Source organism: Salvia splendens, chromosome 10 (assembly GCF_004379255.2).
Source record: "Salvia splendens isolate huo1 chromosome 10, SspV2, whole genome shotgun sequence".
NCBI classification, from domain to species: Eukaryota; Viridiplantae; Streptophyta; class Magnoliopsida; order Lamiales; family Lamiaceae; genus Salvia; species Salvia splendens.
In genome coordinates, this window is record NC_056041.1 from 3,258,228 (window position 1) to 3,271,847 (window position 13,620).

General features: G+C 40.0%; 1 protein-coding gene, 1 long non-coding RNA gene and 1 pseudogene across 4 annotated transcripts; 2 read left to right on the plus strand and 1 right to left on the minus strand.

The window, feature by feature from the left end:
- Positions 1–921: 921 nt before the first annotated feature.
- LOC121750635 lies at positions 922–7,617 on the plus strand (annotated as a pseudogene).
- On the minus strand, positions 4,279–8,456 carry LOC121750637. Of its 3 annotated transcripts, none has more exons than XR_006039904.1 (4): positions 7,890–8,456; positions 7,544–7,631; positions 4,784–4,905; positions 4,279–4,702 (listed from the first exon to the last, which is right to left on the minus strand). It is a non-coding gene; the product is annotated as an uncharacterized LOC121750637 (long non-coding RNA). The 3 variants fall into 3 exon arrangements; XR_006039903.1 differs by having other exon boundaries at positions 4,784–4,918; XR_006039902.1 differs by having other exon boundaries at positions 4,784–4,923.
- Positions 8,457–8,931: 475 nt separating this feature from the next.
- On the plus strand, positions 8,932–12,350 carry LOC121751786 (glutamate receptor 2.1-like). The gene is made up of 5 exons (XM_042146579.1): positions 8,932–9,202; positions 9,347–10,662; positions 10,758–11,070; positions 11,277–11,671; positions 11,844–12,350. Exons 1-5 carry the CDS (start codon positions 8,932–8,934, stop codon positions 12,348–12,350), a joined length of 2,802 nt encoding a protein of 933 aa, XP_042002513.1.
- Positions 12,351–13,620: the final 1,270 nt, after the last annotated feature.

Here is a 13,620-nt window from a genome sequence, read left to right on the forward strand (position 1 = left end):
TCTTGGGGGCACGGGTTTTAAGAAATGTTAAAAATAGTGGGTGCGAAAAAGTTAGTAAAATAAGAGTCCCACTTGTATATATTAGTTTTAAATGAAATGGGAGTGGAATGAGTTAGTGGAAGATGAGACCCTATTACCATTTATGGTAAAGTGAACCGGGACTCCTATTCGCGGACGGACTAAAATATAAAAACGGGACTCCCATTCACGAATGGAAGGAGAAGTAATTTCTGACAATATAGTCAATCAAGTGCATAGGAAATTTATGGAAGTTTCCGTTTTCTTTCCTTTTGATTTCGCTTTAAATGGCATTACTCACTATTAACTTTTATTATTAATATTTGTGGTAGCTAGTATGATCCATGCTAGGTAATATTACAACCATCAGTCCTGAAATAGGAGTCAATCATTTGATTCAACATGAACTTCAAAATTTTAAAGAAAGATATAAAAAAAAAAGTTAATGAATTATGAGTCTCATTTATATAATAATATGGACGGACTAAAATGAAGTAATAGAGGCGAATTTTATCTAAGATTTGTGCCTTTTAGCCGACAAGTTATAGAAGCATCCTTGAAAGCCTTGAATTTGATAAAGTCCAGCTAACCGCTAACTTATATCAGATGTTGCTGGAATCTGACAAAATCATGTTTTATCGATTTATAATCAGACAAAACTAGACTTTTCAACTCGACAATATTCAATATTCATTCAAAAATCTAATGCATACGTGTCAAATTTCATCTCATTTCCTCCCACATAAATTGATTTCAATGTCAACATCGAGAATATTATGTTGAACACTAAGAACTTATAGAGTGAAATTACCACGTAACTACCTCCCTAAATTAGAATTGAGATTATGAGACAAAGAAAATGGCATCAACTAGACAATTTTCAGTCAACTGTAACGAGGACTGTTGACGAAGATATAACCTAATAACTATACTCAAAATAATCATCATCGTCCAAATTTTGAGAGCTCAAATAACTGCACAAGATTAAGTTGGAGGCTCCCATGGTAGCCATTTTTCCTCTTGTTGTTTTGCTTCTCTTGCTGAACAGCGCCACGGTGCAGAGCACACCTTTCCCTGTAAGAGTTGGAGTGGTGATTGACATGGACGATTATGTCGGGAAAATGGGGTTGAACTGCATCACTATGGCACTCTCGGATTTCTACACCAAACATGGCCACTACCAGACCAGGCTGGTCCTTACCAAGAGAGACTCCAAGAAAGATGTTGTTGGAGCAGCTGCAGCAGGTACTACTACTAATACTACTATATCAACCTACTTATTAAACTCGCAGGTTTAGTGAATATAAAATCTAATAAGGCCTAATTACGAGATGATTTTCGATTAAACATGGGAGATTTTACTTACTGTGTCTGTTTTGTTGTTTTTTTGCTGTTTTGGCCGGTCCCTCTGGCCTCCGGTGTTGAAAAGTAAAATGCGGAAAATAAAAGACTATTGCAGAAAGTAAAAGACGGGAAAACTGTAAAGACTGCATTGTGATTATGCTTGGGTTAATTCTTTCAATGGTTACACCACCTTTTATAGGCTCTAATTCTACCTATACATGGAAAATATATTCTAATTATACTAATATCCTTTGTATTTGATTTTCCATAATCTTTAATTGTTTTCCTTCTTTATTCTTGCCATAACTTCATCCCTTGTCTTCTTGTTCTCCAATTAATTGATTTCCTTATTCCAACACTCCCCCTCAAGTTAAGTATCGAGTTTTTCAGCACTTAACTTGCACTATCTTTAGTTTGATAAATAGTTTATACTCGTATTTAAGAGTTCTTCAATTTCCATTGATAGTTTTTGCTCGTATCTAGGAGCCACTTCATTTTTGTCTGACTGACAGTTTTTACTCGTGTCGAGGAGCCAATCTAGACAGTTTTAACTCGTGTCCGGGAGCTTGTCTAAACAGTTTTTACTCATATTTAGGAGATATCTTAGATAGTTTTAGTTCGTATACAGAAGCCATCTTTGACAGTTTTAACTCTTGTCGATGAGCTATTTCTGACAGTTTTGACTCTTGTCGAGGAGCTAATTCAGACAGTTTTGACTCTTGTCGAGGAGCTAATCTAGACAGTTTTTCTCTTGTCAAAGAGCTAATCTAGATAGTTTTTGCTCTTGTCTAGGAGTCATATTAAGACCATTCTCGGTCCATTCCAGCTCAAACTATGAGCCCATTATTTTCATTTCATATTTTTTCCTTCTTGAGCCTAATAACCATTGGGCCCAACTTTACTTCTGTAAAAATGAAGACGTGAAACCATTAGTCTCCTTTATGTTACTTCATAGGTCTTTTCTCGGACTGCTATTTTCGTTGCATTGTCTACACGCTGCAGTGACTTCTTCTTTTCTTTTTACGCTGTCACATCTACATCTCAACATTATTTCCAGTATATCTTTAACTCTCACTCTCAAGCGGATGCATTCTTGGTATCCAATTTCCGGTGACAACCTCTCCCCCGGTGACGGACTCCGCTTTAGAAGCCGACACAAGCCGTCTCCGGCAAGGTTATCACGGTGTTCATTCTATGTGGCCATCTTCTCGGCATCCTTCAAGGCACCCATTTTTGACCTCCATCATTGGCCTCTCGATCTCTCCAGCGGATTGCTCCCTTGGACCCTTTTCGACAGCCTTCTCGGTGGGCTTCTCGACAATGGGCTTCTCTGCTATATCTCTCGATGATTTAGCTTCCTCTCATCCTCAACCGAACCTCAGCCGGATAATTCTTCATTGCTGTCTGTTTTAGGTAGCTTCTATTGGGCCATTCCATCATCGATTCTTTTGCGTCATACTATTGACGCTCCATCGGTGTGTGGGTTGCGCCTTTGTAGCTTTCTCGCCCTTTCGTCATCTTTGGCCTTCACGACCACCATAGATTTGGAGAGAAGTTGTTCAGTCGCATTCTTCCTCTCCCCCTTGGTCGGACAAACCGTGAATTCTGATTTTATCTCCGAATCTAGGGCTCACTGCCACCTCCAAATCAGCAAGTAATCGCTGAACTCCATGGAGAAATTGCAATGTCGAGATTCGAGGAATCGGCTCCTGCTAGGGGAGGATTTTCTTTCGATTTGTGCAAGAGAAACGAGAATGATTTGTGCAATAGATGCTTATGCAAAAGGGTTTGAAGCCATCCTCGTATCTGAAGACCGGAACTACGATTGTTGGGTTGGTTTTTCAGGATGGTGTCATTCTTGAAGCTGACACACGAGCCACTTAAGGCCCCATTGTTGCTGACAAGAATTGCGAGTTAAAACTTGTGGCAGAAGCAATTTACTCCGTTCCTCCGTCGTCGGCTTCATGCGCCGATCAACGCTTCTCTAGCAGCCTTTGTGGCCTTGCTACTGGCTCCACCTCCTTCACCACAATGCCTCCTTTCTCTCCTCCTCTGTTGTGGTTCTTGGCTGCCATCAGTCTCCTTTCTCCTTATGGGGGAGATTTTTGGGGCTGATACATGGCTGTTTTTGAAAGGGTTTTGGCTGATTTTTGGAAGGGACGATGATGAGGCCTTTTTTTCTTTTTTTTTTTTTTGCTATTGAGGCAGCGATCGATCCTAGTGATCGAACCCGCTCTGATACCATGTTGAAAAGTAAAATGTGGAAAATAAAAGACTATTGCAGAAAGTAAAAGATGGAAAAACTGTAAAGGCTACATTGTTATTATGCTTGGGTTAATTCTCTCAATGGGTTACACAACCTTTTATAGGCTCTAATTCTAGCTACACATAGAAAATATATTCTAATTATACTAATATCCTTTGTATTTGATTTTCCATAATCTTTAATTGTTTTCCTTCTTTATTCTTGCCATAACTTCATCCCTTGCCTTCTTATTTTCCAATTAATTGATTTCCTTATTCCAACATCGGGTACCGACACTCTGCAACCACAGAAAAAGCATACTCTATTACTCTTGTCATGTTAATGGAAACATGTTTGCTGCACATATATATGTAGCTGTGAGCCTGTGATAGTCAGACATGTATGATAAGTTTTTCTTCTTCTAAGCTGCATCCATATCTAAGCGGAACTTGCTTGCCCTGAACATGAATCATGCTGTAACAATATATATGCCTTCCAACATTCTAACAGTAAAATGACAGAACAACTTATTTGCATTCCTTGCATGGTTGAAACTTGAAAGCTTATACATAAGCAACAGAAACTGATGGTTAATGTTTTACTAATAGTTAAAGATTACAGCTTAATCGGCATAATACTTGGACTTAGAGAATGAAATCAAGATCAAAATGTCATGAACAACCAATAGGTTTCTTCTATAATCTGTTAAAAATTTGCCACTGGATGGCTAAAGTTCAAAAGAAGAACAGAATCAGTATTCTTTTTAGTTTTTACATCTTCAAGCCTGCCAGATGCACTGTGAAATAAATGTAATCTTACATACTTTTTCTTGCAATTAAATTATAAATGCAGCTCTAGATTTACTGAAGAATATACAAGTGCAAGCGATCATAGGTCCGTTGTCCTCGATGCAGACACCTTTTATAATACATCTTGGGAACAAATCTCAAGTACCAATCATAACATTTTCAGCTTCAAGCCCGTCTCTCTTGTCAATCCAAAGTCCATACTTTGTTCGTGCTGCCTTAGGTGATTCTTCCCAAGTAACGGCCATAGCTGCAATAGTCCAAGCCTATGGATGGAGAGAGGTTGTGCCTATTTTTGTGGATAATGAGTTCGGACATGGGATTATGCCATTTTTAGCAGATAGTTTGGAAAAAGTAAATGTGTGCATACCTTACAGGAGTGTCATACCATCATTCGCAACAGATGATCAGATTGATGCAGAGCTTTCCATACTAATGACAAACCAAACTAGAGTTTTCATTGTCCACATGAGGACCACTCTTGGTTCTCGCCTGTTCACCAAAGCTAAACTACTAGGAATGATGAGTGAAGACTATGTGTGGATAATAACTGATGGAATGACAAACGAGTTAAGTTCAATGGATCATTCAGTTATTGAAGAAGATATGCAAGGAGTTATAGGTGTAAGACCTCATATTCTGAAATCGGAAGAGCTGCACAAATTCAAAGTCAAATACAAGAAAGAGATTCAGCAGCAAAACCCAACAAATCATGATCTGGATTTGAACATCTTTGGACTCTGGGCTTATGACTCTGCAGTTGCACAAGCAATGGCAGTAGAAAAGGCTAGAATAAGAAATGCTACATTTCTGAAGAAGGCAAGTGATTCCACAACACCAACAGATCTTGAAGGCTTTGGAGTCTCAGACATTGGAACTGAACTCATTCAAGTGTTGTCAAGTATCACTTTCAGGGGCCTTGCTGGAGAGTTTAAACTAGTTGAAGGACAACTCGAATCACCTCCTTACCAGATAATCAATGTGATTGGTCCAGCAGCCCGAGTAGTAGGATATTGGACAAAAGGTAATGGAATTGTTAGAGAACTCAACTTTGCAAAATCTACCACAAATACATACTCCACTTCCAAGTCCAACATCGGATTCATTATGTGGCCAGGCGATAGAAAAAATCCACCAAAGGGTTGGGTCACTCCAACCAACGGGAAGAAGTTAAGAATTGGAGTACCTGTAAGGGTTGGTTTCTCAGAGTTCATGCATCTCACATGGAACTCCGACAATTCTACAGAAGTGGAAGGTTATCAAAGCACTACCATATGGCGTGCAGTATGAGTATGTTCCTTTTGCTACATCTGACCATACGATGGCCGGCAGTTATGACGAGTTTGTGTATGCAGTACACCAAGGAGTAAGTATCTTTCTACTAACGATTCAAAAACACCAAAACATCACATTTAGTAGGATTATATGATATAAGTTTAGATACTTAACCTTTCTATTCCATGGGCAGGAATTTGATGCTGCAGTTGGAGATGTAACTATCATAGCAAATAGGTCAAAGTATGTCGATTTCACCATGCCTTATACAGAATCTGGTGTATTAATGGTTGTACCCATTAAAAACGACAAAAGCAAAAAAGCATGGGTATTTCTAAAGCCACTGACATGGAAACTTTGGTTGACAAGCTTTTGCTCGTTCATTTTCATGGGCTTCCTTATTTGGATTCTAGAACATCGGATCAATGAAGATTTCAGGGGCCCTCTTTGGCATCAAGTAGGAACGATATTCTGGTTTTCCTTTTCAACAATGGTGTTCGCTAGCAGTAAGTTAATAATTGTTTCCAGCACTACACATACATTACACTAATCTAACATGTAATTTCTTTTGCTTTAATTTGTAGAGGAGAGAGTGATAAGCAACTTGTCTAGGTTTCTGCTGATTATATGGTTCTTGGTAGTTCTGATACTAACGCAGAGCTACACAGCTAGTCTTACTTCCATGTTGACAGTCCAAGAGCTGAAACCGACCATCACAGACATCAATGAGCTTATAAGAAACAAAGAAACTGTGGGCTACCATAATGGGTCATTTGTTTTTGAACTTCTGAAGAAGGAATTGAACTTTAACGAATCCAGACTTTTGGCATATGACTCCCCTGAGAAAATGCATGAACTTTTCAGGAAAGGTAGTGCAAAAGGTGGTATATCTGCTGCTTTTGATGAGATACCATATGTCAAGCTTTTCCTCGCCAAATACTGCTCAAAATACGTCATGGTTGGGCCAACGTACAAGACGGATGGTTTTGGCTTTGTACATATCACATACCCCTCTCTAGTGATGTATGTCCATATACTTACACGTGCTTACTTTTTTTAATGTAATGCGTGTGCAGGCTTTTCCTCTGGGATCTCCACTAGTGCCTGATATTTCAAGAGCTATATTAAATGTTACCGAGGGAAAGAAGATGATGGAGATTGAGAAGAATTGGTTCGAAAACGATACTAAATGTGCAGATTTTAGTGAGTTTTCCTCATCAAACAGTCTTGGTATAGAAAGCTTCTGGGGGCTCTTCATGATTGTAGGTATAGCTGGAGTTTTAGCCTTGATAATCTATGCGACTAGTTTTCTCTACGAGAATTGGCATGTTGTGCGTCGAGGTTCTGACGCAGAGACAACGCTAGCTAGCAAATCACTGGAGTTACTCCAGAGGTTCAACAGCAAAGACATCACTTGTCACACTTTCAAGAAGTACGAACGAAGAGTGAATCACAATGGATGCGGATGTGATTGTGCGAGAATAGTGATGGAACCTTCAAACGAGTATTTACATCCAAGCCCATCAACCTTCTCGCATAACTCACCAGGCAACAACGGCCCACCAAGTCGTATGTCTTCAAGTCCTGAAGCGCAAGCAGGATGCTTCACGATAAGGCATGAAGGAGAAGAGTCTAATGTTATAGAACAAGACCAAGACCAGCAATCAGCATCAACCGTGACTCAGGAAACTCACTAATTCAGTTGGCTCATATAAATGGCATTTATTCTAAGCACCAAGGACACGGATAAAGGCAAGAAATTAGCAATTCTGGCAATAAACATGTAACTGTGTGTTCACAGAATCATATGCTAGCATAGATACACACATTGACAATGTTGTAGAGCAAAACTTACCCGCATTTCTGTAATCACAGCTTCCACTTTTTTAACTACATATCTTTCCGCTATCTTCTGCAAACTCTATTCTCTTCACGGCGGAGTCCTGGAAAAAAAATTGAAAAAAAAATTGTAAGGATAAAATTTTACTTATGTCTATGCCACACAACACTCTCTATGCAAGCCCCTTACATTGTGACGCACATAGATGAGCCGAGAGAGAGGATCACAAATAACAAAATCGAAATTTGTTTCTTAACAATGTTAATATTCCGAATTTCTTTTAATCTTGTTTCGGCATTTTAAAATATGGAATGCCAATATGAAAATTGTGTCTTAACAAAGATTGCAGAGCAAAACTTACCAGCATATTTTCAATCACAACTTCCACTTTTAACTTCATATCCTTGAACATGGCGGCTCCTCATCTACGTTTGAAGAAGGCTGAGTCTTATTAAAATGGAAATGAAAAATTTACTTATACATGGCATATATGCATATATATTTATCTCTCCATCCCTCACATTCGCAACGAGATTCTCGGAGAGAGAAAATCACAAATAACAGAATAGAGAATTGAGTAGTAACAAAGTTAATTTGCAGAATTGTTGTAGCATTCGTCTCGGCGTTTTATCGAACAGGTTATGGATTGGCATATCAACGACCACTCCGCCAGTCCGCCTAACCTAATCGGCACATAAATGGAAACACAAACATTTTCTAGCGCATATTTATCATTCTTCCTTTGAAAATTACAGTTGGCTAGCTCATCAGTGTTAAGTCGGATAATGGCGTAGTAAAATTATACTCCTGGAGTATGTATTTTGCCTATGAAACAGGAAGACGAAATGTGTAGTGCCATTACTCCGCGGAGTATTCTTCTTCACACTAAGTAGGGAGCTCAAATTTTTTACACATAATTTTGACTTTTGAGAAGAATTTCCACGGAATTTCACATACAAACCTATTTGAATTTCCAAGTAATTTTCATTTGTCCTTAACACTGTTTACTCTAAGTAAAGCCATATTATACACTTAATCATTCCATACTCAAAAGCATATTATAAAATATCGAAGCTATTATTATTATTATTATGTTAATATAAATAGTGAAGTACTTGTCTTGAAAGCATCAAACTGACTCAGAAATTATTATAGAAACACCACAACTATGAATATTATAACTGCAAATCCAAATGTTGTCCAAGTATATAAAATAATCCCTTGACTTCACATTAGTAAACTCCAATTATAGATTCAACCTTCTTCAAGCATAATAGCTCACACGTGGGTCCCACACAACACCAACTTCTCAAATTCATCCTACATATATATTCCCAGTTTCCCACATTTACACATACATTTGCAATATCCCATATATCTATCTCGATTCTTGATATACATAGATGGAGAAAAGAAGACATAATATTCCCATCTTGTGCATTTTCCATTACTTCTTGTTATCCAACATAAATTTGAGCCCAAAAATGGCAGATGCACAGACCATCCCCATAAGAGTAGGTGTAATTCTTGACATGGATGGCTATGGACAGATGGCCTTCAACTGCCTATCCATGGCGCTTTCCGACTTCTATTCCACCCACACTCACTACAAGACTCGGCTCCGCCTCACCACCCGCCCTCCAAAAGCCGACATCATCGGCGCCGCCGCCGCAGGTCATGCTCTCTTCCCCATAAAGAATTCCAACTTAATCAAACATACCATTTGGTTCGCATAGTTATTTCATTATCGCACAACCACATGCATATATCAATCTTATCTATCACATCCACCGAATTAGACAAATTGAAAAAATGCAGGCCTAGACCTACTCAAGAATGTGCAAGTGCAAGCCATACTAGGCCCAACCTTCTCAACACAAGCAAGCTTCCTCATCTCTCTAGGAGAAAACTCCCAGGTCCCCATCATCTCCTTCTCCGCCACAAACCCTTCCCTCTCCTCCACCCGAAGCCCCTACTTCGTCCGCGCCACCCTCAGCGACGCCTCACAAGTAGACGCCATAGGCGACATCGTAGATGCCTTCGGGTGGCGAGAAGTCGTCCCCATCTACGAGGAGAACGACTTCGGAGAAGGCATCATGCCTTACCTCAGCGACGCCCTGGGCCGCGCCAACGCCCAGATACCTTACAGGAGCGTCATCCCGCCTCTCGCCACCGACGACCAGATCGAGGCCGAGCTCTACAAGCTCATGACGATGCAGACCAGAGTGTTTGTGGTCCACATGATGAGCCCCCTCGCGTCTCGTCTCTTCCTTATAGCGCACAGGGTCGGCCTGATGACCCCGGATTGCGCCTGGATCATCACGAATGGGGTCACCAACGAGCTCGAGTACCTGGATAGATCTGTGCTGGAGTCCATGCTGGGAGTTGTTGGAGTGAGGCATTATGTCCCGAGGAGCAAAGAGGTTAAGAGCTTCGAAGCTAGGTTTCGTAAACAAGTTGTTGTTGGTGATAAGTTAAGCATTTTTGGGCTGTGGGCTTATGATGCTGCCACTGCACTAGCTATAGCAGCAGAGAAGGCAGAGCTTAAAGATGTTACCTACATACAAAAGTCGACGAACTCAACGGATCTGGAAGGATTTGGAGTGTCGGGTGGTGGGCCGAGCCTCATCAAGGCCTTGTCGAACACAACATTCACAGGGCTAGCGGGGAGCTTCAGGCTAGCCGATGGGGAGCTTGAGGCGCCGCCTCTCGAGATTGTCAACTTCGTAGGCCATGGAGTTCGGGGCATTGGATATTGGACTAAAGAGAGTGGGATTGTCAAAGAACTCAACGCTAAAAGCGCGAACATAGTTGCAGATTCAACTCCCAAATCCAGGCTTGGATCGATCATCTGGCCGGGCGACACGACGTCTTGGCCTAGAGGTTGGGTGATCCCAACCAATGGAAGGAAGTTGAGAGTTGGAGTGCCTGTGAAAGCTGGCTTCACTGAGTTTGTGAGTGTTACATGGAATGCTGACAATTCTGTAAGAGTGGAAGGGTATTGCATAGATGTTTTTGAAGCAGTGATGGCAGCATTGCCTTATGGTGTGAGCTATGAATACATCCCATTTGCATATCCCAACCGCACCACGGCCGGAGATTACAACAGCCTGACCTATCAAGTATTCCTCGGAGTAAGCATTTTTGCCTTCTTTTTTGGTCATATAACTCCAAGATAGATGAGTTATCTACGCTATATCAAACTGTCTCTAACATGATGAATGTACAGAACTATGATATCGTTGCTGGAGACGTGACGATTGTGGCAAACAGGTCGCAGTACGTGGACTTCACTCTGCCCTACACAGAATCTGGCGTGGCCATGATCGTCCCAATGAGAGATGACAAGAGGAAGAATGCATGGATTTTCTTGAAGCCCCTGACTTGGGAGCTTTGGGTGACGAGCTTCTGCTCGTTTGTCTTCATCGGATTCTTGATCTGGATCCTTGAGCACCGGATCAACGAGGACTTTAGGGGGCCGTTCTGGTACCAAGTTGGCATGATCTTCTGGTTCTCCTTCTCAACCATGGTGTTTGCTCATAGTAAGCCTACTATCTCCTTCTCCATTCACGAGATAATAGTTAGTTATTATCTCTGTCCACGAAAAATAGTCTTATTTTCTTCATTTTGGTCCATCCACCAAATTAGTCTATACCTCAGTTTCCGCTAACAATACTTCAATCACTTTTTTTTTCTTTTATCTCTATTACTTGACCAATTTTACAATGAAACTCGTGTATTCTGATAGAGGAGAGGGTTGTGAGCAACCTGTCAAGAATGGTGTTGGTCATATGGTTTCTGGTGGTCCTGATCCTGACACAGAGCTACACCGCGAGTCTGGCATCGATGCTCACCGTTCAGAAGCTGCAGCCGACGGTGACGGACGTGAATTTTCTGATCAGGAACAGAGAAAACGTGGGATACATGCAGGGATCGTTCGTGTTAGGATTCCTCAAGAAGATGAACTTCGATGAATCGCGCCTCGTGGAGTACGACTCGCCAGAGAAGCTCGACGAGCTTCTCTCCAGCAGCCGCATTGCCGCAGCGTTTCATGAAGTCCCCTACATAAAGCTCTTCCTAGGCAAATACTGCTCCAAATACACCATGATCGGACCCATAAACAAGGCTAACGGTTTCGGCATCGTATGTTTTTTTTATCAAAACCTAAAGGGTTGTTTGGTAGAGTAGATAACTCATAGTATATCTTAAAGTTACTATATTCTTATTATGTTTTGTTTATTTATCTTTCCTATCAACCCGCCCTTTGTGTCAGTTTTTTTTCTAGCTAGCCGTATAAAGTGTGGGTTCTGTTCAGGTGTTCCCGATCGGTTCGCCTATGGTAAAGGACGTTTCGCGCGCAATTTTGAACGTGACGGAGGGGCGGAAGATAGCGGAGATGGAGAGGAAATGGCTGGGAGCTGTGAAGAATTGTTTGGATTCGAATGAGTTGGCGTCGCCTAAGAATCTAGGGCTTGGGAGCTTCTGGGGTTTGTTCTTGATCGTGGGGGTGGTGGGGATGGCGGTGTTGATTTTTTATGTGGGCGAATTTGTGCGTGAGAATTTGGGTGAATGTGATCCTAATGCAACGATGTGGCAAAGGATGGTGGAATTGATGGACAAGTTTGACGATAAAGATAAGAATAGTCACACTTTTAAGAAAGATGGATCATGTGGAGGTGACTGTGGTGGACAGAGTCCTTTACTTGTGTCGATGGCCTCTCCTCGAACTGATGGGCCGCCGACCCCGACTGGGTCGAGCTCGGGTTTCTCGAGCCCCGTCCAAAGACAAGGGATTGAGCTTTACTTATCTCAAAGGAAATGACTCACTCTAGATAGTTTATTAATTGTGACTTAAATACGGAGTAATTCTTTATACTATACTCCTCCTTACCTACTTTTTTTGTCTCTTACATTTTTCATAATCTTGATATGGTAATAACTGAGATCAAAAGTTTTGAGTTCAAGTCTATGACATTTAAATCTATATGTATTCCTATAAAAGAAGTAACTTGATGCATCCTCCAATATTAAAATCGGAACTTTCAAGACAATTGGAAATTTTCAACAAGTTGACCGAAATATTAATTTACGATTTTGAGAGAGTATGAAGTTCAAGTGAATAATCAACACGCAATTATATTACTAGAATATATTGAATTGTACTTGCCCAAAAAAAGTGTTTGAATGGGTCGGAATCTTCAAAATTCAAATTTGCTGATGTGACGCGTAACAACGGCATAACTAACTTTGTGGTGATATATATTAGCCAGCTGGCATTGATTTTCATAACGTGTTGCAAAAATTCATATATATCCAATCATTTAAGAGGACTATTTTGTTTGAAAATCGATAATATACACAAACACTTGAAAGTTAGAAAAGAAGTAGGCGAAAGGGAAACATGAGATTCGATTTGAAAACGATGAAACTTGGTTTGAAATATTCTTCGTTTTCCTATGTTGTAGTCATGATATATATGGACGGTCTCAGTTCTAATTAATTCAAGGTCTTGCTCATTCAAAAATAATATACTATTTGTTTTATTGTGCATACGAATCCCTAGCTATTTGTTTACTTATTTTGTATATACTTAACACATCGATCAGCATCATCGTTCACCCACACTCTACATAAAAAAGAACTGCTATACGCACCTGTATATTGCAAATATTTTTTCTCAATTGTGCAAATGTTTAATTTTGATTTCTGATTTGATATTTATATGGAAAGAACTGATAATATTATTATTATGATTTTATTGTAAAGACATGCATTTAAGATAAATACAAAGAAGATTGACGAGATATTGTACGAATTATTCAAAAATATCTGTGTTAAAGTTAATTACGTGGCAACTCTCATAGTCTTTGCTCAAGTAAATTTTAGGGCAAATTCTGATTAGTATATCATGACTTTTTAAAATCTTTTAACTTTCACAATTTTCCTAAAAATGTCCAACTTCCATTTTATGTCCCAACATTTGTTTTCCTATTCAAACTCCCGAACTTTGAACTCTTTATAAAACTATCCCCCTCAAAAATGTGAAAAAAAAAATTCAAACAATTTAATTCCTACAAATTCCAACAGTTATG